Source organism: Topomyia yanbarensis, unplaced genomic scaffold (assembly GCF_030247195.1).
Source record: "Topomyia yanbarensis strain Yona2022 unplaced genomic scaffold, ASM3024719v1 HiC_scaffold_6, whole genome shotgun sequence".
In the NCBI taxonomy this organism is placed as follows: domain Eukaryota; kingdom Metazoa; phylum Arthropoda; class Insecta; order Diptera; family Culicidae; genus Topomyia; species Topomyia yanbarensis.
In genome coordinates, this window is record NW_026683824.1 from 79,934 (window position 1) to 105,725 (window position 25,792).

The window sequence follows — 25,792 nt, forward strand, 5'->3', positions numbered from 1 at the left end:
TTTAGCCTAAATTGACGAACGTATTGTATTGTTCAACTTTGCGATTATGAATTGTGTTGGGTATTTAATTATTAACGTTCAACGCAGATCAGAAGTTTGAAGGCTGGGAAGTGCATTGTATTAACAAGTATGATCCAGAAATGTGTTCTTTTTGCGGCAGAATTTTCATACGCAGGGGCTGTTTTAGACTGACTGAGTAGAATATAGACGATAAAGGGGTAGAAAAAAGACCGTTTTCCGTCTTAACAAAAACAATCAACTAGCGGTAAGGGGAAAGACTACTTCCACAAACTACAGCAATTGATTTGGTGATGATTTGAAAAATGGACAGAGAAACAAAAATGACAACGACGTTTTTGCTCTAATGAAACAAACAAACAAACAAACAACAACAACTAATGTTTATATAAACTATGTGTACACATTTCAATTCAACTCTTTACCAGAACGTGTTTTGGTGGCCCTGAAAAGGGCCGATGACGATGGGGTGGTGGTGTGTGACATCCGGCGGCGGGGCGGGCGACACGTTTACTTCGAGCTGGTATACTTGGTAACGGCCTTGGTACCTTCCGATACGGCATGTTTCGCCAGCTCTCCCGGTAACAGCAAACGAACGGCGGTCTGTACCTCGCGGGAGGTGATCGTCGACCGTCGGTTGTAATGGGCCAGACGAGATGCTTCGTTAGCAATACGCTCGAAGATGTCGTTCACGAAGCTATTCATGATGCTCATCGCCTTCGACGAGACACCGGTGTCCGGATGGACCTGCTTCAGCACCTTGTAGATGTAGATAGCGTAGCTTTCCTTGCGCCGTTGCTTTCGCTTCTTCTTCTCTCCTCCTCCTGCTTTTGTGGCGATGTTCTTCTGTGCCTTGCCACCGCCGCCGCCGGATTTTTTCACAGCCTTTCCGCTGGCTTTCGGTGCCATAGTAACGACGTGGTTGTGCTGCTGTTAACGCTCTCGATGCGAACTGCGCTGACTGATTGGTAGCAAAAATCACTACATATCGCTTATATACGATCGTGTAGCGAGACGAAGGTTCGTCCTTTTTTGTGTTTAGCGCGTTTCGTTCGTTCGCTACTCCGCCCCTTTGGCGAACGATGTGCAATGAAGCGAATGCATAACAAGGGATGCTGTGTGCGCGAGTGGCATCAGTGTTACTCGTATTGTCTACGTGACTACACACGAACGCGCACAGCGATAAACCTACAACAATGTCTGCACGCGGTAAAGGAGGAAAAGTGAAGGGAAAGCCAAAATCCCGCTCAGTTCGTGCCGGTCTCCAGTTCCCTGTTGGCCGAATTCACCGTCTGCTGAGGAAGGGAAATTATGCTGAACGTGTCGGTGCCGGAGCACCCGTCTACTTGGCAGCTGTGATGGAATATCTTGCCGCCGAAGTACTGGAGCTGGCAGGAAACGCTGCTCGCGATAACAAAAAGACCAGAATCATCCCCCGTCATCTGCAGCTGGCCATTCGAAATGACGAAGAGCTGAACAAACTGCTCTCCGGTGTGACCATTGCTCAGGGTGGCGTGTTGCCTAACATACAGGCCGCACTGCTGCCGAAGAAGACTGAAAAGAGGGCCTCCGCAGCAACTTAAATCCCGCTCCTTTCTAGCCGTAAAAACCGCCCTTTTCAGGGCGACTATTTTCTTCTGATAAAAAGAGTTAATTTGATTTTCACTCCGATAATCATCAACGTACATTTCTGTGAGCATTGCACAAGTTTTTTTTTTTGCAATGCTCGTCAGACGCTTAATAATAGTTTCCCTCATATCATGGCATTGACGATTTCACCCAATCTCTCAAAAGTTCACTCATCGATTTGGTGCTAAATCACAAATCGGCCGCGCAAGATTTCCCTCAATGGGTCTTGTTTTTCACACGCTACTACTGTCGATCGGTACGAGGTGGTGCTGCTGGCAAAAAATCCCCCATCGGCGTGCTGTCTAACAAACACACACAGCCACCCGCCTGAGCATTTTTGGAGGGAAACGGAAAATTTCTGCTAATAATTCTTAGTAAAATATGATTGGTTGTGGTCCTGAAAAGGACCGTTTGTTGCTGTTTCGTTCTGGGGGGTGATGGGCACACACCAAATTTAGGCCCGCTCCCCACGGATCCGGCGAGCCAGTTGGATGTCTTTCGGCATGATGGTCACTCGCTTGGCATGGATAGCGCACAGATTGGTATCCTCGAACAAACCAACCAGGTAAGCCTCGCTGGCTTCTTGAAGGGCCATGACGGCTGAGCTCTGGAAGCGCAGATCGGTTTTGAAGTCCTGCGCGATCTCACGAACCAGACGCTGGAAGGGCAGCTTGCGGATTAGTAGCTCTGTCGACTTCTGATAGCGACGAATTTCTCGCAGCGCGACAGTTCCTGGTCTGTAGCGATGGGGCTTCTTAACGCCACCCGTAGCTGGGGCACTTTTACGGGCAGCCTTCGTTGCCAACTGTTTGCGGGGAGCTTTCCCTCCGGTGGACTTGCGGGCGGTCTGTTTCGTACGGGCCATGGCGCGAAAATTCTGCTCTACTACTGATACCACTGTGATGCTGTTCAAACGACGAATGATGACCAAAACATTTTTTTTAACGATTTAATATATGTTTATTTCAATATTTTGTTTTAGTATATACATGTAATTGGTAGTTTAAGTGATATAGATTGTTTTCTCTTCATCTTTGTTATATCAATTTTGTGTTTGTTTGATGGTAATTATTGATTGTTCAGGCACTACCGAATTGACGGAATTTGTTTGTTTGATTGTTTTTCCTAACCTAAATCCTAACCTACTATTTACAAAATTTACAACTTAACTCTAAAAAAGTCTGCGTATTAGCTCGAAATTTGAATTTTGGCATTTTTCTCTGAAATTTGCATATGTTTTATCTAATCTTGCGATGACGGTATCAATACCCGCAAGTGTGTGAACTAAATTGGTTCTGGTATCGAACGGTAAATTTAAAATCATTTTTAATGTTCTGTTTTGGAACACTTGTAGTTTCTTCTTGTGTGAAATCGCGCTGGTCTGCCACACAACACTGGCGTAGTCAATCACGGGAATGAAGATCTGCTTGTAAACAGCCAACTTATTGCGGTCGGAGAGTTTAGAGCGCCTGTTGATGAGAGGGTAGAGGCACTTAACCATAAGAGAACACTTGGTGACTGTTTTTTCGATGTGCTGACGAAACAGTAGCTTGGAGTCCATCAGCAGACCAAGGTAAATTGCTTCTGTAGTCCAATCGATTTGTGTTCCTCCAAGTGACACTCTGCAGTTGGTCGGAGGATCCAGTCTCGCTGTTTGCCGATGCTTAAACAGGATCGTTTGTGTTTTTGGGAGGTTCAATTTTATCTTCCATTTGTTGGTATAGTCGACGAAGATGTCGAGGCATCGTTGCAGCTTACTTCGAAGCTCGGTCACTTTCCTCCCTTTCACAAGGAGAGCAGTGTCGTCCGCAAACAACGACAGCCATGAGCCGTCGGGCATGCGAGGAATATCCGAAGTAAACAGGTTGTATAGCATCGGACCGAGGAGACTTCCCTGGGGGACACCAGCTGGTATGCTATAAACGTTGGAGACTGCTCCCTGAAGTGCGACTTTAAATGTTCTATCGCGGAGATAGCTTCTAACGATTTGTGTGAGATAGATTGGAACGTTAGACACGCAAAGCTTGTAGATGAGCCCATCGTGCCACACGTTGTCGAACGCTTTCTCTACATCCAGTAGAGCCATTGCAGTCGACTTGGAGACAGCTTAGTTCTGCCTTATAATATTTATCACTCTCGTTAGTTGGTGCGTCGTTGAGTGGCCTCTCCTGAAGCCAAACTGTTCAGTCAGGAGGATGTTATTTGTTTCCACAAACACTAGTAGACGGTCCAGAAGCAACTTCTCGAAGATTTTACTCAGCGATGACAATAAACTGATAGGTCTGTAGCTGGTGGGTGCGGTGGGATCTTTACCGGGTTTGAGAATAGGGATTATTTTGGCGATTTTCCACGCGGAAGGGAAATATCGTAACTCCAAACATTTGTTAAAAATGTTTGCCAGTGATGTTAGGGCTCGGTGACTGAGATTTTTCAGTATCAGATTGAACACTTCATCAAACCCGGGGGCCTTCATGTTCTTGGTCTTTCTTATTGCCATGCGAACTTCGTCAACTGTCACCAGCTGATCCTGAGGGACAACGCAGATTGTCTCATCTAGCAAGCGCATTTTATCCTCTACTGCCGTTTCGAGTGGACTTCGCATACCATTGCCAATGTTGTGCGAGCGTGCAAAGTGGTCACCGATGATATTTGCTTTTTCGAGGGGAGAAACATGCAGATTGTTGGCAGATTTCAATGGTGGGATTTGTTTGGGTCGGGATTTTAGCACCTTGGCAACTTTCCAGAATGGCCTGGAATGATCCTTAAGGCCCTGCACTACCTTACCGAAGTTCTCATTTTTCAGCCGATCCATTCTACTCTTAATAACTTCGTTGAGGTCCGAGACGAGCTGTTTTTTAACCAGGTCACCAGTTCTTTGGAACTGCCGTCTAAAAATGTTACGAAGGCGAATGTGGTATTTTGTGTCACGGTCAATGGAAATGGTGTTTGCTTTCACCGGAACTTTTCTGATGCATGCCCTATCTGCACCATCCAACGCTTGCTGAAACCTTTCCAGACAGCTGTCGACGTCGTTTGTATCAGTAAGAGGAGGATTTTCTTCCAGTAGCGAGTCAACAGTTCTCTGGAAGACCACCCAATTAACCCTGTGGAAATCTTTCCTAAGATGGATCGGGGACGCAACAACTTCACCACCGAATTCGCAAGTTACCGGAAAGTGATCGGAGCTGAGTTCAGAGAGGGTTTGCGGCTTAGAGATTTCGGTGTTGGACAAGAAAATATCCAGAGTAGAGGGCACACCAGCCGGAGAGAGGAATGTGGGCTCGTCAGGAAAATGAACACTATAATAGCCAAGTTGGGCATCTTCAAAGAGTAGGGAACCATTCTGATTTTTCCTGCTATTCCTCCACAGGTTATGTCGAGCGTTAAGGTCACCACCGATTATGTATTTAGCGTTCGATCTCGTAAGTTTGGACAAGTCATTTTTGAATTGTCTAGCCAAACCATTGGTAGTATAGCATTGATGTGGACAATAGACAGCGAAGATTTTAATTATCCCTTCTGAAGTTTCGATTTCAACTCCTAAACATTCGATGACGGTTGTGACAGGTTGCGGCAGCATTAGAAATTTGATGCCCTTTTTCACTATGATCGCTACGCCTCCTCCGCGAGAGTGTGTTCGATCCATACGCACCGTGGTGTAGTTTGGTATGGAGAACGGGATATCAGGGGAAAGATATGTTTCGGTTACGATACTTACATCGATGGCGTTTGTGTTGATGAAGTCTACAAGCTCGATCTTTTTCACTCGGATAGAGTGAGCATTCCAGTTCATCAGACGGAGGGGTTTAACAGCCATAACGAATGACCATCAGCCCCAGAACGTAGATCTGGTCTTGGCGAGTGCGGCACTGTCGTAACTGGCCACACATTTCAGTAAAGATGCCCGTCAGCTGCTCAGCTGAAAACAATGTCGCGGATTGCTGGTCCGGAGAACCATCTTGGCCACCATTGGTTGGAAGTGCCCACGGGTTAGTGGTGGGTGCCCACGGTCGAGATAAAGACGTATCCTGACGAACGGTAGAAGTGCTGAGTTGAGTGGTAGGGACCACCGGATGACTATCAGGAGGACTTATTGGAGGAGTCGCAGTCCCTGATCTGCTGGGAGCCAGCATGGGGAAATTTGTGGTTGTAAACGCAGGCACTTCCTGTCGCTTCCTTCCGGCTTGGTTCTGTGTAGAGGCTTGTTTCCGAATATTTTTGTATTCCTCTCTCTTCCAGCAGGAACGATTTGAACCTCGATGCTTCCCACCACAGTTTGCACAACGGTATTCGATGGCACCTTCCACCAAACAGTCGGCAGTGCTATGCGGCTGAGCACAATAGTCGCAACGGGGCTTTACATTGCAGTTCCGGGTACCATGGCCGAAATTTAAGCATCGTTGACATTGTGTTACGTCGCGATTTGTGCCACGATATGGCTCCCAGCGAATAACTATTGATCCGATTGAACGCACCGCCTGAAGTGCATTTAGCGTTACGGTACCTTTTGGAAAATGCACTAGAAACAGGCAGTCCCGAAAGGTTTTAACTTTTTCGCGGCGTGACATCTGGAAAACTTCTATTGGCTCCAGCTTGTAGTGAACGCGCAGTTCCTCCTTGATATCTTCAGTTGCCATCACAGGCAGCCCGCGTATCACCGCCTTGAACGGCTTTTCACCGGCAAAGTCGTGGGTGAAAAACTGCGTTTTACTGCTTTTCAGATATGCCGTAGCTTTTCCGAAATTTTCTTTTGTTTGCACCATCACTTTTATGCCGATTCGGCAGATTTTGTATTCAGCCGAAACACCTAGCGCTTTCATGGTTTTCATCAGCTTTTCGAGCGGGACCGACTTAACCATGATGGGTGGAATTTTAATTTTCACTGGCGGCTGTAAATCTTCTTCAAGCAAATCCTGCATGGATCCGCCGAAATCACCAACGTCACTGATATTGGTTGTAGTTTTCGCTGCGCTCGCAATGCTCGCTGGGGGAGCCGAATACACTGACATTCGGTCTCTTTCTGACCGCAATCTCTTGCCGTCCGGTTCCTTTGGACTTTTCAGCGCTTTTGCGCTCTTGCTTTGTTTGGGGCTGGCCTTCGAGCCGCCCGACCGGCGTTTCCGTTTCGACATACGACCGAATTGTCGAACGGACACCGCAACCGAACCAACTAGCTACCGAACGAAAAACTAAACACGCGGCGACAAAAGATGGGTGGGTAATGTCTGCGACATAACCGGAGAGATGTAGAATACATAAGGAACACGCTCTTCAAATATGTTGATACTCATTGGAATTTTCGGACAAAAGGTGATTTGGGCGAGGAATATTTCAAATTATTCTTTACAAAAATGATGGTGGTCCTGAAAAGGACCGGTTTTGTTGGCGTTGTTGGCCTTGGTGAGGGAGATGGCTAACGATGAAATTAATTGTTAGCATGAGGAAGTCGCGTAGTACTGGCCAATGGAAGAACAGATAATAATTGATTCCTGAAAATCAATTTTTCTTTATTCATGTAAATTATACATGCTTACAAATCTAACAGAAGATTCCTGATCATATTTCTGAATCATTAGTGCGAACATTGTGTAATTTGGTTAAGTACAATGAAAGTTACAAACTTTCCAAACTCGACCTTCTGTTCATTCAGAAATATTGAAATGGGGTGTCGTGGTCACAATAAAAAAAGATGGGTGGGTAATGTCTGTCACATAACCGGAGCGTCGTTATTTCAATTCGAGACGTTAATTTAAATCTAATAATATTCAACAGAATCACGTTTGAATGGGAAATTTTCAAATAATTCTCTATGGTAATAATGGTGGTTCTGAAAAGAACCTTTGGTATCGGCGTTGGTGTTGATGGTGATGCGCTGGATCGTTGGATATTTTTGGCATGATAGTTACGTGCCTGGCGAACTGTTTTGTAGCCTCGAACAAAACGACAAGACTGGCTTCTTCGGGTACCATTACGGCTGAACTTTATAAGCTTAGCTCGACTTTGAAATCCTGCACAATCTCACGAATCAGACACTGGTAGGGCCATTTTGTTTGCTACTAGCACGGAGCTGCACAAAAAATCATTTAATGCAGTTAGTTCACGGGGGCTGCCAAAAAGCTTGAATAGAAGCATGCGACTTCAACGTTTCTCTTAAACACATGCAACAACACATTCGTTTTGGTAATACTGATAATAACAGTAGAAAGTAATGGAAAAGCAGTGCACGAAACGAGCGAGAGGATAATTTAAATTTTTGTTCCGTGTGCAAGCTACTTCTTTCTACCCAACGTATTATGTTGCTTGTTGAAAATTTGCTACACACCTTAAAATAAAAGTTTCAGTTTAACTCTTACTAGAACACAATTGATTGGTCCTGAAAAGAACCGTTGCTTTTATTGTAATTTACGCCCACTCCCACAAACCGACCAAGTAGGCATCAGTGGCTTCATTACGGCTGAGTTTTGTAAGCGTAGCTCGACTTTGAAGTAATACACAACCTTACGAACCAGACGCTGGAATGTTAGCCAGCGGATTAGTTGCTCCGTTGCCCTTTAGTTGGGGCGAAATACTAGCATGGCGACAGTTCCTGATCGGTAGTTGGTTGCGATGGGCCACCAGTAGCTGGGGCACTTTTGCGGACCGTCATCATCGCCAACTCCTTTCCTCCGGTGGACTGGCTGCTTGCTAGTGCTTGAACGAATACGAATGATGAGAAAAACCGACCGACCAATATTCATATATGAAAACACAAGAAAGCACTACTATCGCTCTCCCGCTCGTTTTCGTGCCATTCCTGTGCCTTTCCTTTCCGTTCGGCTACCAATACTAGCATAACCAAAACGAATATTCTGTCTTTCCATCGCCTTCAATCTAGTGGCCAGTGCTAGCAAACTTGCATGTTCAGTTTTTCAATAACAACATTCCAACAATATTTTCAAAGAATGTTGCAGATTTGAAAAGAAGGAAGGAAAAGATTTTCACAAACTTAAATTCTTTTGTTTTATTTGTTAGCGCTGATAAAGGCTATTTAGTTTGCTACTAGCAAGGAGCTGCACAAACAAATCGATTTATGCAGTTAATCAATGGAGGCTGCCAAAAAGTTCGAATAAAAGCATGCGACTAGTGTACTTTGCATGTTCTATATTTTATCAATACTAGAGAGGATCAATAAAATAATTCAAATTGTTATAGCGACATGCAATTGTGGCAACACTGGCCATGAGATGGTGGGGGAACACGCACATTCGTTTCAGTTATGATGGTAGTAGCAGCAGAAAGGAATGGAAAAGCAGTGCACGAAAACGAGCGAGAGAAGATAATTTAAATTCTCTTTCTTTCTTTCCACACATCGTATTTCTTATATTGCTTTCTGAAAATTATTTGTTATACACCATAAAATGTAAATTTCAGTTTAACTCTTATTAGAACACAATTAATTGGTCCTGTAAAGAACCGTTTATTGTTTTATTGCGGGAGCATAATTCAGACGCACTCCCCGCGGACACGGTGAGCTAGAAAGCACTATTTTGCATTCTCGAACAAACCGACCAAGTAGGCATCGTTGGCTTCTCGGGGCATCATTACGACTGAGCTTTGTAAGCGTAGCTCGACTTTGCAGTCCTGCACAATCTCACGACCCAGACGCTGGAACGATAGCCTACTCTGTTGCCCTTTAGTTGGGGCGAAATTCTTGCAGGGCGACAGTTCCTGATCGGGTTGCGATGAGTCACCAGTAGCTGGGGCACTTTTTCCGCCGTCGTCATCGCCGACTGCTTTTCTTCGGTGGACTGGCTGCTTGCTAGTGCTTGAACGAATACGAATGATGAGAAAAACCGACCGACAGATATTTATATAATCGCGCTAATATGCACTACTATCGCTTTCTCGCTCGTTCTCGTGCCGTGCATGAGCCTTTCCTTTCCGTCCGGCTTCTAATGGCCTAACCAAAGGAATATGCCGTCTTTCCCCCACCAAGTGCTCTCGTCAAGCAACCCAATGCGAATAACCATACGAACAAACATGTAATGGACCTATATATAAACTTTTCATTATTTTATTGTTCGGTTGGTCTACCATAACGACGGCTCTGTGCGGGATGGGCTGAAAATTTTCACTTTTCCGAGTCGTTTTCGAAAGATTTTTCAAAACACATTTTTTTTGTTATTAGTACATGTTATACATACTTCAAATTTTAATACAGCATAGAGGAACATATTTGCAACAAATTGGTCTAAAAATCAAATCATTCTGTTAAGTATGATAAAAGTTATTAACGTTCAAAATCTGACGCGGCGCCGCAGCCGATATTTTGAAACGGGACCCCTATATTGAAACCTTAAATGTATTCTACATTAAAAAAAAAAAATACACGTCTGAACACGTTAAGACACGACGAACGAATGATCTTGGATGACCAAAACAGACCGACCGATTTTTTTTATAGTCGCGAATAAACACTACTATCGCCTGTCTCGCTCGTGTACGTGCCATGTGCCTTTTCGTTCTGTATACGGTTCGATTCGGCTACTATACTTCCCCCACCATTTCCATTCCGGAGCCAGTGTTGCCAGACTTGATTTTTTCAGCTTTTCATTAGATTTGCAAAAAAATATTCCTAAAAAGAAAAACTATGTATGAGCAAAAAAAATCGCCTAGAAATCAATAAAATTCCAACAGTAGAAGAATATCAAACAGAAATAGTTTGTTCATCAGTAACAATTTGTTCCATCATAGATCAGTATCAGATATCGATATTTAAGTACCATAGAAGCCAATATAACGTACCATGTAGACGGATGTATAGAAAATCTTTATAAGTTAAAAAAAAAACCCGTTTGTTTTTCGATTTACTTTTTCTTTCTTTCTTTTTCAGGAGAATCAATTTCCGGGCAATCGTTTTCCAGGGAAAATGCTACCATGTCAGCATTAGTCCGGATAAAGCAGATTTCGGCAATCCCAAGCTACTAAAACAGTGGCAACAGTGAACTTCGTGTTCGCGCTATTTCCCCTTCAAACCAACACATCACGAGTAAGCATATAGATAGCAGCCATGGTAATCTTCCTATGCGGCGGCGACTGAGAATGTGTGTGCATCAGTATAAAAGCGCTACTCAATGGGCCGAATTGCAACATTCGGTATTGGAATCTCGCTGCTGCAGGTGTGCTGCGCTAGCCTACTAAGTTATTACCTACAACAACCAAGAAGATGACTGGCCGTGGCAAAGGAGGCAAAGGGCTCGGCAAGGGAGGCGCTAAGCGGCACCGCAAGGTGCTTCGTGACAATATCCAGGGCATCACCAAACCCGCCATTCGTCGTCTGGCTCGACGTGGAGGAGTGAAGCGAATCTCCGGTTTGATATACGAGGAAACCCGTGGTGTGCTGAAGATTTTTCTGGAAAACGTTATCCGGGACGCTGTGACGTACACTGAACATGCCAAACGGAAGACCGTCACTGCGATGGATGTCGTCTATGCGCTTAAACGCCAGGGACGCACATTGTACGGTTTTGGTGGTTAAGCCCTACCACGACGTTCACGACAACACAAAAGGCCCTTTTCAGGGCCACCAAATGTTTAGAAAAAAGAATTAGTTTGAAATGTATCCTTCATAATTTTCATCCACGTTGCAGGGGCGTACTGTTTAATGTGCGATTTTGATGGATATGCGAGAGACCGTCGTAACACTACAACGCGCTCAGTCGCTGGGTTTCCCTTTTTTCATATATGCATTTCCTTTTTCTTTCTCCTGAGCTTGCGTATCATGGGACAAAACGGCTCGTTTCTCGATAGCAACGAACCGCCGACCGACTCTTTTTTTCGCGCGCGCACGTTTTAGCTTACCACGCTTTCACCTACCTGTCTACCTATGAATTTGCGTACCTTTAATTGGTCTGAATGATAAAAGTAAAGTTGATGGCTGGTGAGTTAGTACTGTATCAATCAGGAAGCAATTACAACACACACACACACACACACACAGGAAGAGAGAGAGAGAGAGAGAGAGAGAGAGAGAGAGAGAGAGAGAGAGAGAGATTGAGCAACCGTAAAAAAGTCCAGCTTGTGATCTGTGTCGGGGGACAAGCGTTCCCATCGATGCGTGCGCTGAAGCGCCTGGGTGTGATGGTCGACGCGTGCGGTTTATCAGCTCACAGCCATGTACACAACGATGTAGCGAGTTGATCAGTACATCCTAAATAATAGAATTTTGAGTTAGCCAAAGCAATTCGAAATAACACTGATGATTAGAGCACTAAAATCAAAATCCGCAACTAAAATGTTGGATTTTTTTCGAGGTATTTCTCTCTGTCTGTCTCTGCCGTCGAAACAAGAAAGCATTTCGCGAGCGCGTTGTACGGTTCTACGAGCAACACAAGAATCTCGGCGAAAAGTGCACGGTACAATATTTCAAAGGGGAAAACGTTGCGCCGTCGACTGTTTACAACACCTTTCGACGGTGCAATCTCAATGCCGCTTGCCGGTTGATAAAAAAAATTATTTTGGCTAAATATTTTGTTTTGCACGAAGCAAGTTACTTCCCTCGCAAAAAAAAGCAAAAAAAAAAAAAAAACAATCGTTCCCGAATACCCACTCGATCCCATTTGTACCCTAAAAAGCACAACCCGCTTCACAATTTGCTTCAGTGTCGCCCAATCGCAGATTTCTTCGGGATTTCGTTTTGAGAGCCACGAATTGCAAACAAGTTGATTGGTAGAAGATCACGAAATGCATTAGCAAAGTTGACGTAGACGCCGTACTACGCGCCTGTTCCGACATCAAACGGAAGCTTCGCCGAACAGCATCCAATTACGGATCGGTTTGAAATGTTCACTAATTTTTGGCCAACAATGGAGAACGTATCTTCTAATTTCAATCGAATCGTTTGTCTTTTTTTTTGACAGGTTGAGAAAAAAAATCCAAAATTTGTGTTGCCACCCGTTAACTTTTTTTGTTTTAGTAATTTTAATAACGAAAGTTTTCAGCAAAGGACCAGCCGACCGAAACGTTTTCCGCAGGTCGCCAAATTACGAGCACTTCCGCTCGAGCAAATATGTACAAAAATGAAATAATTTTATATAGAGAGAAGTTTTCTTTCGATTGGATAGCACCGAAAAGGTTTTCCAATTGCTAGAAGGTTCAAATTAACCTATTTTCCACAATTCAGTTTGCACGTGCCGCCATAGTCGGATACATGATTTGATAATATTCGGCCATACGCTTAAAACAGAATGTTCAGCGGGTGTTAGTTTGGACGGTGCGGACAGTGCAGTAAATTGAATGCAAACTTCCAGTGTACTTTTCACAAGCAGTAATTCGATTTTGGTTGATTTAAAACAACAGTCCGTAAAATTTTACCGGCACCGATCGAATAGTAACTTCCAACCGTCATCTACGCGTTCCCAAACAGAGCCGATGAATACGATCCTAAACAACAGACACCGGACCCCCGGTTATCATATTCGCAGACTTGCATCATCGTGCATCCATCGACTCGTCGTCTACAACTGTGTGTGTGGAAGAAAACCAAACCAAACGAACGCGCAATGGCTGAAACTGCTATCGACGTTGCTGCTACGGCCCCTGCCGTCGTCGCCTCTCCGCCAGCCGCCAAAGCGCCACCGAAGCAGGCGGCCAAGGCTAGCAAGAGTGACGCCAAGAAACCGAAAAAATCTTCAACCCATCCACCAGTGAGTGAGATGGTTCTGGCTGCCATCCGGACCCTGAAGGAACGGAGCGGATCATCACTGCAGGCGATCAAAAAGTACATCGCCGCCAACTACATGTGTGACGTCGCCAGGCTGGCTCCGTTTATCCGGAAGGCTTTGAAAACGGGTGTCGAGAAGGGAAACATCACCCAGACCAAGGGTACCGGTGCTTCCGGATCGTTTAAGGTGACGGTCGAAGCAAAGAAACCGGCTGGCGATAAGAAACCACCATCGGGTGCAGCGAAAAAACCGAAGAAATCGGCTACTAAATCCGGGGAGAAGAAAAATCCGCCGGCTGGTGGTGGTGAGAAGACCAGCAAGCCAAAGGCGGCGATCCCGGCCGCTAAGAAATCGGCTACGAAGAAAGCGAAAGCTGCTGCCCCTGCAAAGGCGGTAACGGCTGCCACTAAACAGAAAGCCACCAAACCATCGAAGGCTGCAGCGAACAAGCCGAGGGCACCTAAGCCAAAGAAGGCCGCCACCGCCCCGAAGAAGGTCACCGCCGGCAAGAAGTAAATTCCCGACAACGTGCGCGTCCCCCCAAAACAACAGTCCTTTTCAGGACTAACAAAATTGTAAAGAATTGATTGATGCTTATTTTCCGTTAATGCTCCGTTCCCCCCATGAGTTTTCTAGCTTGAGCAGCAGCGCGCGCACACACCCGCATTCAACTGGCTGCCGATTGGCAAGATAAATCAGTCGTCGTTAGTTTGATTAAACAAATCACTATAGTAAATAGGCGCGGTTTCTTGCTCAGATAAACGTACGTACGTACAGGTAAATTAATAGTAGGCCGTGGTTTTCTGTTGCCTTAACAAACAAACAAACAAACAGAGCAAGTATAATATTACTCTGATTAGCAAACAACGCGCTTATTTTGGCTATAATAAAACAGAGAAAAATTGGCTGGCACAATAAACAAACGAACGAACGATAATTACCGATTTTTTAGCCTAAATTGACGAACGTATTGTATTGTTCAACTTTGCGATTATGAATTGTGTTGGGTATTTAATTATTAACGTTCAACGCAGATCAGAAGTTTGAAGGCTGGGAAGTGCATTGTATTAACAAGTATGATCCAGAAATGTGTTCTTTTTGCGGCAGAATTTTCATACGCAGGGGCTGTTTTAGACTGACTGAGTAGAATATAGACGATAAAGGGGTAGAAAAAAGACCGTTTTCCGTCTTAACAAAAACAATCAACTAGCGGTAAGGGGAAAGACTACTTCCACAAACTACAGCAATTGATTTGGTGATGATTTGAAAAATGGACAGAGAAACAAAAATGACAACGACGTTTTTGCTCTAATGAAACAAACAAACAAACAAACAACAACAACTAATGTTTATATAAACTATGTGTACACATTTCAATTCAACTCTTTACCAGAACGTGTTTTGGTGGCCCTGAAAAGGGCCGATGACGATGGGGTGGTGGTGTGTGACATCCGGCGGCGGGGCGGGCGACACGTTTACTTCGAGCTGGTATACTTGGTAACGGCCTTGGTACCTTCCGATACGGCATGTTTCGCCAGCTCTCCCGGTAACAGCAAACGAACGGCGGTCTGTACCTCGCGGGAGGTGATCGTCGACCGTCGGTTGTAATGGGCCAGACGAGATGCTTCGTTAGCAATACGCTCGAAGATGTCGTTCACGAAGCTATTCATGATGCTCATCGCCTTCGACGAGACACCGGTGTCCGGATGGACCTGCTTCAGCACCTTGTAGATGTAGATAGCGTAGCTTTCCTTGCGCCGTTGCTTTCGCTTCTTCTTCTCTCCTCCTCCTGCTTTTGTGGCGATGTTCTTCTGTGCCTTGCCACCGCCGCCGCCGGATTTTTTCACAGCCTTTCCGCTGGCTTTCGGTGCCATAGTAACGACGTGGTTGTGCTGCTGTTAACGCTCTCGATGCGAACTGCGCTGACTGATTGGTAGCAAAAATCACTACATATCGCTTATATACGATCGTGTAGCGAGACGAAGGTTCGTCCTTTTTTGTGTTTAGCGCGTTTCGTTCGTTCGCTACTCCGCCCCTTTGGCGAACGATGTGCAATGAAGCGAATGCATAACAAGGGATGCTGTGTGCGCGAGTGGCATCAGTGTTACTCGTATTGTCTACGTGACTACACACGAACGCGCACAGCGATAAACCTACAACAATGTCTGCACGCGGTAAAGGAGGAAAAGTGAAGGGAAAGCCAAAATCCCGCTCAGTTCGTGCCGGTCTCCAGTTCCCTGTTGGCCGAATTCACCGTCTGCTGAGGAAGGGAAATTATGCTGAACGTGTCGGTGCCGGAGCACCCGTCTACTTGGCAGCTGTGATGGAATATCTTGCCGCCGAAGTACTGGAGCTGGCAGGAAACGCTGCTCGCGATAACAAAAAGACCAGAATCATCCCCCGTCATCTGCAGCTGGCCATTCGAAATGACGAAGAGCTGAACAAACTGCTCTCCGGTGTGACCATTGCTCAGGGTGGCGTGTTGCCTAACATACAGGCCGCACTGCTGCCGAAGAAGACTGAAAAGAGGGCCTCCGCAGCAACTTAAATCCCGCTCCTTTCTAGCCGTAAAAACCGCCCTTTTCAGGGCGACTATTTTCTTCTGATAAAAAGAGTTAATTTGATTTTCACTCCGATAATCATCAACGTACATTTCTGTGAGCATTGCACAAGTTTTTTTTTTTGCAATGCTCGTCAGACGCTTAATAATAGTTTCCCTCATATCATGGCATTGACGATTTCACCCAATCTCTCAAAAGTTCACTCATCGATTTGGTGCTAAATCACAAATCGGCCGCGCAAGATTTCCCTCAATGGGTCTTGTTTTTCACACGCTACTACTGTCGATCGGTACGAGGTGGTGCTGCTGGCAAAAAATCCCCCATCGGCGTGCTGTCTAACAAACACACACAGCCACCCGCCTGAGCATTTTTGGAGGGAAACGGAAAATTTCTGCTAATAATTCTTAGTAAAATATGATTGGTTGTGGTCCTGAAAAGGACCGTTTGTTGCTGTTTCGTTCTGGGGGGTGATGGGCACACACCAAATTTAGGCCCGCTCCCCACGGATCCGGCGAGCCAGTTGGATGTCTTTCGGCATGATGGTCACTCGCTTGGCATGGATAGCGCACAGATTGGTATCCTCGAACAAACCAACCAGGTAAGCCTCGCTGGCTTCTTGAAGGGCCATGACGGCTGAGCTCTGGAAGCGCAGATCGGTTTTGAAGTCCTGCGCGATCTCACGAACCAGACGCTGGAAGGGCAGCTTGCGGATTAGTAGCTCTGTCGACTTCTGATAGCGACGAATTTCTCGCAGCGCGACAGTTCCTGGTCTGTAGCGATGGGGCTTCTTAACGCCACCCGTAGCTGGGGCACTTTTACGGGCAGCCTTCGTTGCCAACTGTTTGCGGGGAGCTTTCCCTCCGGTGGACTTGCGGGCGGTCTGTTTCGTACGGGCCATGGCGCGAAAATTCTGCTCTACTACTGATACCACTGTGATGCTGTTCAAACGACGAATGATGACCAAAACAGACCGACCGATTTTTTTTATAGTCGCGAATAAACACTACTATCGCCTGTCTCGCTCGTGTACGTGCCATGTGCCTTTTCGTTCCGTATACGGTTCGATTCGGCTACTATACTTCCCCCACCATTTCCATTCCGGAGCCAGTGTTGCCAGACTTGATTTTTTCAGCTTTTCATTAGATTTGCAAAAAAATATTCCTAAAAAGAAAAACTATGTATGAGCAAAAAAAATCGCCTAGAAATCAATAAAATTCCAACAGTAGAAGAATATCAAACAGAAATAGTTTGTTCATCAGTAACAATTTGTTCCATCATAGATCAGTATCAGATATCGATATTTAAGTACCATAGAAGCCAATATAACGTACCATGTAGACGGATGTATAGAAAATCTTTATAAGTTAAAAAAAAAACCCGTTTGTTTTTCGATTTACTTTTTCTTTCTTTCTTTTTCAGGAGAATCAATTTCCGGGCAATCGTTTTCCAGGGAAAATGCTACCATGTCAGCATTAGTCCGGATAAAGCAGATTTCGGCAATCCCAAGCTACTAAAACAGTGGCAACAGTGAACTTCGTGTTCGCGCTATTTCCCCTTCAAACCAACACATCACGAGTAAGCATATAGATAGCAGCCATGGTAATCTTCCTATGCGGCGGCGACTGAGAATGTGTGTGCATCAGTATAAAAGCGCTACTCAATGGGCCGAATTGCAACATTCGGTATTGGAATCTCGCTGCTGCAGGTGTGCTGCGCTAGCCTACTAAGTTATTACCTACAACAACCAAGAAGATGACTGGCCGTGGCAAAGGAGGCAAAGGGCTCGGCAAGGGAGGCGCTAAGCGGCACCGCAAGGTGCTTCGTGACAATATCCAGGGCATCACCAAACCCGCCATTCGTCGTCTGGCTCGACGTGGAGGAGTGAAGCGAATCTCCGGTTTGATATACGAGGAAACCCGTGGTGTGCTGAAGATTTTTCTGGAAAACGTTATCCGGGACGCTGTGACGTACACTGAACATGCCAAACGGAAGACCGTCACTGCGATGGATGTCGTCTATGCGCTTAAACGCCAGGGACGCACATTGTACGGTTTTGGTGGTTAAGCCCTACCACGACGTTCACGACAACACAAAAGGCCCTTTTCAGGGCCACCAAATGTTTAGAAAAAAGAATTAGTTTGAAATGTATCCTTCATAATTTTCATCCACGTTGCAGGGGCGTACTGTTTAATGTGCGATTTTGATGGATATGCGAGAGACCGTCGTAACACTACAACGCGCTCAGTCGCTGGGTTTCCCTTTTTTCATATATGCATTTCCTTTTTCTTTCTCCTGAGCTTGCGTATCATGGGACAAAACGGCTCGTTTCTCGATAGCAACGAACCGCCGACCGACTCTTTTTTTCGCGCGCGCACGTTTTAGCTTACCACGCTTTCACCTACCTGTCTACCTATGAATTTGCGTACCTTTAATTGGTCTGAATGATAAAAGTAAAGTTGATGGCTGGTGAGTTAGTACTGTATCAATCAGGAAGCAATTACAACACACACACACACACACACACAGGAAGAGAGAGAGAGAGAGAGAGAGAGAGAGAGAGAGAGAGAGAGAGATTGAGCAACCGTAAAAAAGTCCAGCTTGTGATCTGTGTCGGGGGACAAGCGTTCCCATCGATGCGTGCGCTGAAGCGCCTGGGTGTGATGGTCGACGCGTGCGGTTTATCAGCTCACAGCCATGTACACAACGATGTAGCGAGTTGATCAGTACATCCTAAATAATAGAATTTTGAGTTAGCCAAAGCAATTCGAAATAACACTGATGATTAGAGCACTAAAATCAAAATCCGCAACTAAAATGTTGGATTTTTTTCGAGGTATTTCTCTCTGTCTGTCTCTGCCGTCGAAACAAGAAAGCATTTCGCGAGCGCGTTGTACGGTTCTACGAGCAACACAAGAATCTCGGCGAAAAGTGCACGGTACAATATTTCAAAGGGGAAAACGTTGCGCCGTCGACTGTTTACAACACCTTTCGACGGTGCAATCTCAATGCCGCTTGCCGGTTGATAAAAAAAATTATTTTGGCTAAATATTTTGTTTTGCACGAAGCAAGTTACTTCCCTCGCAAAAAAAAGCAAAAAAAAAAAAAAAACAATCGTTCCCGAATACCCACTCGATCCCATTTGTACCCTAAAAAGCACAACCCGCTTCACAATTTGCTTCAGTGTCGCCCAATCGCAGATTTCTTCGGGATTTCGTTTTGAGAGCCACGAATTGCAAACAAGTTGATTGGTAGAAGATCACGAAATGCATTAGCAAAGTTGACGTAGACGCCGTACTACGCGCCTGTTCCGACATCAAACGGAAGCTTCGCCGAACAGCATCCAATTACGGATCGGTTTGAAATGTTCACTAATTTTTGGCCAACAATGGAGAACGTATCTTCTAATTTCAATCGAATCGTTTGTCTTTTTTTTTGACAGGTTGAGAAAAAAAATCCAAAATTTGTGTTGCCACCCGTTAACTTTTTTTGTTTTAGTAATTTTAATAACGAAAGTTTTCAGCAAAGGACCAGCCGACCGAAACGTTTTCCGCAGGTCGCCAAATTACGAGCACTTCCGCTCGAGCAAATATGTACAAAAATGAAATAATTTTATATAGAGAGAAGTTTTCTTTCGATTGGATAGCACCGAAAAGGTTTTCCAATTGCTAGAAGGTTCAAATTAACCTATTTTCCACAATTCAGTTTGCACGTGCCGCCATAGTCGGATACATGATTTGATAATATTCGGCCATACGCTTAAAACAGAATGTTCAGCGGGTGTTAGTTTGGACGGTGCGGACAGTGCAGTAAATTGAATGCAAACTTCCAGTGTACTTTTCACAAGCAGTAATTCGATTTTGGTTGATTTAAAACAACAGTCCGTAAAATTTTACCGGCACCGATCGAATAGTAACTTCCAACCGTCATCTACGCGTTCCCAAACAGAGCCGATGAATACGATCCTAAACAACAGACACCGGACCCCCGGTTATCATATTCGCAGACTTGCATCATCGTGCATCCATCGACTCGTCGTCTACAACTGTGTGTGTGGAAGAAAACCAAACCAAACGAACGCGCAATGGCTGAAACTGCTATCGACGTTGCTGCTACGGCCCCTGCCGTCGTCGCCTCTCCGCCAGCCGCCAAAGCGCCACCGAAGCAGGCGGCCAAGGCTAGCAAGAGTGACGCCAAGAAACCGAAAAAATCTTCAACCCATCCACCAGTGAGTGAGATGGTTCTGGCTGCCATCCGGACCCTGAAGGAACGGAGCGGATCATCACTGCAGGCGATCAAAAAGTACATCGCCGCCAACTACATGTGTGACGTCGCCAGGCTGGCTCCGTTTATCCGGAAGGCTTTGAAAACGGGTGTCGAGAAGGGAAACATCACCCAGACCAAGGGTACCGGTGCTTCCGGATCGTTTAAGGTGACGGTCGAAGCAAAGAAACCGGCTGGCGATAAGAAACCACCATCGGGTGCAGCGAAAAAACCGAAGAAATCGGCTACTAAATCCGGGGAGAAGAAAAATCCGCCGGCTGGTGGTGGTGAGAAGACCAGCAAGCCAAAGGCGGCGATCCCGGCCGCTAAGAAATCGGCTACGAAGAAAGCGAAAGCTGCTGCCCCTGCAAAGGCGGTAACGGCTGCCACTAAACAGAAAGCCACCAAACCATCGAAGGCTGCAGCGAACAAGCCGAGGGCACCTAAGCCAAAGAAGGCCGCCACCGCCCCGAAGAAGGTCACCGCCGGCAAGAAGTAAATTCCCGACAACGTGCGCGTCCCCCCAAAACAACAGTCCTTTTCAGGACTAACAAAATTGTAAAGAATTGATTGATGCTTATTTTCCGTTAATGCTCCGTTCCCCCCATGAGTTTTCTAGCTTGAGCAGCAGCGCGCGCACACACCCGCATTCAACTGGCTGCCGATTGGCAAGATAAATCAGTCGTCGTTAGTTTGATTAAACAAATCACTATAGTAAATAGGCGCGGTTTCTTGCTCAGATAAACGTACGTACGTACAGGTAAATTAATAGTAGGCCGTGGTTTTCTGTTGCCTTAACAAACAAACAAACAAACAGAGCAAGTATAATATTACTCTGATTAGCAAACAACGCGCTTATTTTGGCTATAATAAAACAGAGAAAAATTGGCTGGCACAATAAACAAACGAACGAACGATAATTACCGATTTTTTAGCCTAAATTGACGAACGTATTGTATTGTTCAACTTTGCGATTATGAATTGTGTTGGGTATTTAATTATTAACGTTCAACGCAGATCAGAAGTTTGAAGGCTGGGAAGTGCATTGTATTAACAAGTATGATCCAGAAATGTGTTCTTTTTGCGGCAGAATTTTCATACGCAGGGGCTGTTTTAGACTGACTGAGTAGAATATAGACGATAAAGGGGTAGAAAAAAGACCGTTTTCCGTCTTAACAAAAACAATCAACTAGCGGTAAGGGGAAAGACTACTTCCACAAACTACAGCAATTGATTTGGTGATGATTTGAAAAATGGACAGAGAAACAAAAATGACAACGACGTTTTTGCTCTAATGAAACAAACAAACAAACAAACAACAACAACTAATGTTTATATAAACTATGTGTACACATTTCAATTCAACTCTTTACCAGAACGTGTTTTGGTGGCCCTGAAAAGGGCCGATGACGATGGGGTGGTGGTGTGTGACATCCGGCGGCGGGGCGGGCGACACGTTTACTTCGAGCTGGTATACTTGGTAACGGCCTTGGTACCTTCCGATACGGCATGTTTCGCCAGCTCTCCCGGTAACAGCAAACGAACGGCGGTCTGTACCTCGCGGGAGGTGATCGTCGACCGTCGGTTGTAATGGGCCAGACGAGATGCTTCGTTAGCAATACGCTCGAAGATGTCGTTCACGAAGCTATTCATGATGCTCATCGCCTTCGACGAGACACCGGTGTCCGGATGGACCTGCTTCAGCACCTTGTAGATGTAGATAGCGTAGCTTTCCTTGCGCCGTTGCTTTCGCTTCTTCTTCTCTCCTCCTCCTGCTTTTGTGGCGATGTTCTTCTGTGCCTTGCCACCGCCGCCGCCGGATTTTTTCACAGCCTTTCCGCTGGCTTTCGGTGCCATAGTAACGACGTGGTTGTGCTGCTGTTAACGCTCTCGATGCGAACTGCGCTGACTGATTGGTAGCAAAAATCACTACATATCGCTTATATACGATCGTGTAGCGAGACGAAGGTTCGTCCTTTTTTGTGTTTAGCGCGTTTCGTTCGTTCGCTACTCCGCCCCTTTGGCGAACGATGTGCAATGAAGCGAATGCATAACAAGGGGTGCTGTGTGCGCGAGTGGCATCAGTGTTACTCGTATTGTCTACGTGACTACACACGAACGCGCACAGCGATAAACCTACAACAATGTCTGCACGCGGTAAAGGAGGAAAAGTGAAGGGAAAGCCAAAATCCCGCTCAGTTCGTGCCGGTCTCCAGTTCCCTGTTGGCCGAATTCACCGTCTGCTGAGGAAGGGAAATTATGCTGAACGTGTCGGTGCCGGAGCACCCGTCTACTTGGCAGCTGTGATGGAATATCTTGCCGCCGAAGTACTGGAGCTGGCAGGAAACGCTGCTCGCGATAACAAAAAGACCAGAATCATCCCCCGTCATCTGCAGCTGGCCATTCGAAATGACGAAGAGCTGAACAAACTGCTCTCCGGTGTGACCATTGCTCAGGGTGGCGTGTTGCCTAACATACAGGCCGCACTGCTGCCGAAGAAGACTGAAAAGAGGGCCTCCGCAGCAACTTAAATCCCGCTCCTTTCTAGCCGTAAAAACCGCCCTTTTCAGGGCGACTATTTTCTTCTGATAAAAAGAGTTAATTTGATTTTCACTCCGATAATCATCAACGTACATTTCTGTGAGCATTGCACAAGTTTTTTTTTTTTGCAATGCTCGTCAGACGCTTAATAATAGTTTCCCTCATATCATGGCATTGACGATTTCACCCAATCTCTCAAAAGTTCACTCATCGATTTGGTGCTAAATCACAAATCGGCCGCGCAAGATTTCCCTCAATGGGTCTTGTTTTTCACACGCTACTACTGTCGATCGGTACGAGGTGGTGCTGCTGGCAAAAAATCCCCCATCGGCGTGCTGTCTAACAAACACACACAGCCACCCGCCTGAGCATTTTTGGAGGGAAACGGAAAATTTCTGCTAATAATTCTTAGTAAAATATGATTGGTTGTGGTCCTGAAAAGGACCGTTTGTTGCTGTTTCGTTCTGGGGGGTGATGGGCACACACCAAATTTAGGCCCGCTCCCCACGGATCCGGCGAGCCAGTTGGATGTCTTTCGGCATGATGGTCACTCGCTTGGCATGGATAGCGCACAGATTGGTATCCTCGAACAAACCAACCAGGTAAGCCTCGCTGGCTTCTTGAAGGGCCATGACGGCTGAGCTCTGGAAGCGCAGATCGGTTTTGAAGTCCTGCGCGATCTCACGAACCAGACGCTGGAAGGGCAGCTTGCGGATTAGTAGCTCTGTCGACTTCTGATAGCGACGAATTTCTCGCAGCGCGACAGTTCCTGGTCTGTAGCGATGGGGCTTCTTAACGCCACCCGTAGCTGGGGCACTTTTACGGGCAGCCTTCGTTGCCAACTGTTTGCGGGGAGCTTTCCCTCCGGTGGACTTGCGGGCGGTCTGTTTCGTACGGGCCATGGCGCGAAAATTCTGCTCTACTACTGATACCACTGTGATGCTGTTCAAACGACGAATGATGACCAAAACAGACCGACCGATTTTTTTTATAGTCGCGAATAAACACTACTATCGCCTGTCTCGCTCGTGTACGTGCCATGTGCCTTTTCGTTCTGTATACGGTTCGATTCGGCTACTATACTTCCCCCACCATTTCCATTCCGGAGCCAGTGTTGCCAGACTTGATTTTTTCAGCTTTTCATTAGATTTGCAAAAAAATATTCCTAAAAAGAAAAACTATGTATGAGCAAAAAAAATCGCCTAGAAATCAATAAAATTCCAACAGTAGAAGAATATCAAACAGAAATAGTTTGTTCATCAGTAACAATTTGTTCCATCATAGATCAGTATCAGATATCGATATTTAAGTACCATAGAAGCCAATATAACGTACCATGTAGACGGATGTATAGAAAATCTTTATAAGTTAAAAAAAAAACCCGTTTGTTTTTCGATTTACTTTTTCTTTCTTTCTTTTTCAGGAGAATCAATTTCCGGGCAATCGTTTTCCAGGGAAAATGCTACCATGTCAGCATTAGTCCGGATAAAGCAGATTTCGGCAATCCCAAGCTACTAAAACAGTGGCAACAGTGAACTTCGTGTTCGCGCTATTTCCCCTTCAAACCAACACATCACGAGTAAGCATATAGATAGCAGCCATGGTAATCTTCCTATGCGGCGGCGACTGAGAATGTGTGTGCATCAGTATAAAAGCGCTACTCAATGGGCCGAATTGCAACATTCGGTATTGGAATCTCGCTGCTGCAGGTGTGCTGCGCTAGCCTACTAAGTTATTACCTACAACAACCAAGAAGATGACTGGCCGTGGCAAAGGAGGCAAAGGGCTCGGCAAGGGAGGCGCTAAGCGGCACCGCAAGGTGCTTCGTGACAATATCCAGGGCATCACCAAACCCGCCATTCGTCGTCTGGCTCGACGTGGAGGAGTGAAGCGAATCTCCGGTTTGATATACGAGGAAACCCGTGGTGTGCTGAAGATTTTTCTGGAAAACGTTATCCGGGACGCTGTGACGTACACTGAACATGCCAAACGGAAGACCGTCACTGCGATGGATGTCGTCTATGCGCTTAAACGCCAGGGACGCACATTGTACGGTTTTGGTGGTTAAGCCCTACCACGACGTTCACGACAACACAAAAGGCCCTTTTCAGGGCCACCAAATGTTTAGAAAAAAGAATTAGTTTGAAATGTATCCTTCATAATTTTCATCCACGTTGCAGGGGCGTACTGTTTAATGTGCGATTTTGATGGATATGCGAGAGACCGTCGTAACACTACAACGCGCTCAGTCGCTGGGTTTCCCTTTTTTCATATATGCATTTCCTTTTTCTTTCTCCTGAGCTTGCGTATCATGGGACAAAACGGCTCGTTTCTCGATAGCAACGAACCGCCGACTCTTTTTTTCGCGCGCGCACGTTTTAGCTTACCACGCTTTCACCTACCTGTCTACCTATGAATTTGCGTACCTTTAATTGGTCTGAATGATAAAAGTAAAGTTGATGGCTGGTGAGTTAGTACTGTATCAATCAGGAAGCAATTACAACACACACACACACACACACACAGGAAGAGAGAGAGAGAGAGAGAGAGAGAGAGAGAGAGAGAGAGAGAGAGAGAGAGAGAGAGAGAGAGAGAGAGAGAGAGAGAGAGAGAGAGAGAGAGAGAGAGAGAGAGAGAGAGAGATTGAGCAACCGTAAAAAAGTCCAGCTTGTGATCTGTGTCGGGGGACAAGCGTTCCCATCGATGCGTGCGCTGAAGCGCCTGGGTGTGATGGTCGACGCGTGCGGTTTATCAGCTCACAGCCATGTACACAACGATGTAGCGAGTTGATCAGTACATCCTAAATAATAGAATTTTGAGTTAGCCAAAGCAATTCGAAATAACACTGATGATTAGAGCACTAAAATCAAAATCCGCAACTAAAATGTTGGATTTTTTTCGAGGTATTTCTCTCTGTCTGTCTCTGCCGTCGAAACAAGAAAGCATTTCGCGAGCGCGTTGTACGGTTCTACGAGCAACACAAGAATCTCGGCGAAAAGTGCACGGTACAATATTTCAAAGGGGAAAACGTTGCGCCGTCGACTGTTTACAACACCTTTCGACGGTGCAATCTCAATGCCG

At 45.7% G+C, this 25,792-nt stretch overlaps 7 protein-coding genes and 1 pseudogene across 7 annotated transcripts; 3 read left to right on the plus strand and 5 right to left on the minus strand.

Moving 5' to 3' along the window:
• Positions 1 to 528: 528 nt before the first annotated feature.
• LOC131695866 (histone H2B-like) lies at positions 529 to 927 on the minus strand. Its single transcript, XM_058984402.1, has one exon. The coding sequence runs from the start codon at positions 925 to 927 to the stop codon at positions 529 to 531; it is 399 nt and encodes a 132-aa protein (XP_058840385.1).
• A 287-nt stretch (positions 928 to 1,214) lies between these two features.
• On the plus strand, positions 1,215 to 1,978 carry LOC131695906 (histone H2A-like; annotated as a pseudogene).
• Positions 1,979 to 2,101: 123 nt separating this feature from the next.
• Positions 2,102 to 3,150, minus strand: LOC131695867 (histone H3). Its single transcript, XM_058984403.1, has 2 exons — positions 3,139 to 3,150; positions 2,102 to 2,524 (listed from the first exon to the last, which is right to left on the minus strand). Exon 2 carries the CDS (start codon positions 2,510 to 2,512, stop codon positions 2,102 to 2,104), a length of 411 nt encoding a protein of 136 aa, XP_058840386.1. The 5' UTR covers positions 2,513 to 2,524; positions 3,139 to 3,150.
• Positions 3,151 to 14,824: 11,674 nt separating this feature from the next.
• Positions 14,825 to 15,223, minus strand: LOC131695842 (histone H2B-like). The gene has a single exon (XM_058984377.1). It carries the CDS (start codon positions 15,221 to 15,223, stop codon positions 14,825 to 14,827), a length of 399 nt encoding a protein of 132 aa, XP_058840360.1.
• A 1,174-nt stretch (positions 15,224 to 16,397) lies between these two features.
• Positions 16,398 to 23,622, minus strand: LOC131695907 (uncharacterized). The gene is made up of 3 exons (XM_058984440.1): positions 23,209 to 23,622; positions 21,633 to 21,877; positions 16,398 to 16,848 (listed from the first exon to the last, which is right to left on the minus strand). Exons 1-3 carry the CDS (start codon positions 23,611 to 23,613, stop codon positions 16,398 to 16,400), a joined length of 1,101 nt encoding a protein of 366 aa, XP_058840423.1. The 5' UTR covers positions 23,614 to 23,622.
• On the plus strand, positions 17,663 to 17,974 carry LOC131695844 (histone H4-like). The gene has a single exon (XM_058984380.1). It carries the CDS (start codon positions 17,663 to 17,665, stop codon positions 17,972 to 17,974), a length of 312 nt encoding a protein of 103 aa, XP_058840363.1.
• LOC131695843 (histone H2B-like) lies at positions 21,629 to 22,027 on the minus strand. Its single transcript, XM_058984378.1, has one exon. It carries the CDS (start codon positions 22,025 to 22,027, stop codon positions 21,629 to 21,631), a length of 399 nt encoding a protein of 132 aa, XP_058840361.1.
• Positions 23,623 to 24,467: 845 nt separating the features above from the next.
• Positions 24,468 to 24,779, plus strand: LOC131695884 (histone H4-like). The gene has a single exon (XM_058984418.1). It carries the CDS (start codon positions 24,468 to 24,470, stop codon positions 24,777 to 24,779), a length of 312 nt encoding a protein of 103 aa, XP_058840401.1.
• Positions 24,780 to 25,792: the final 1,013 nt, after the last annotated feature.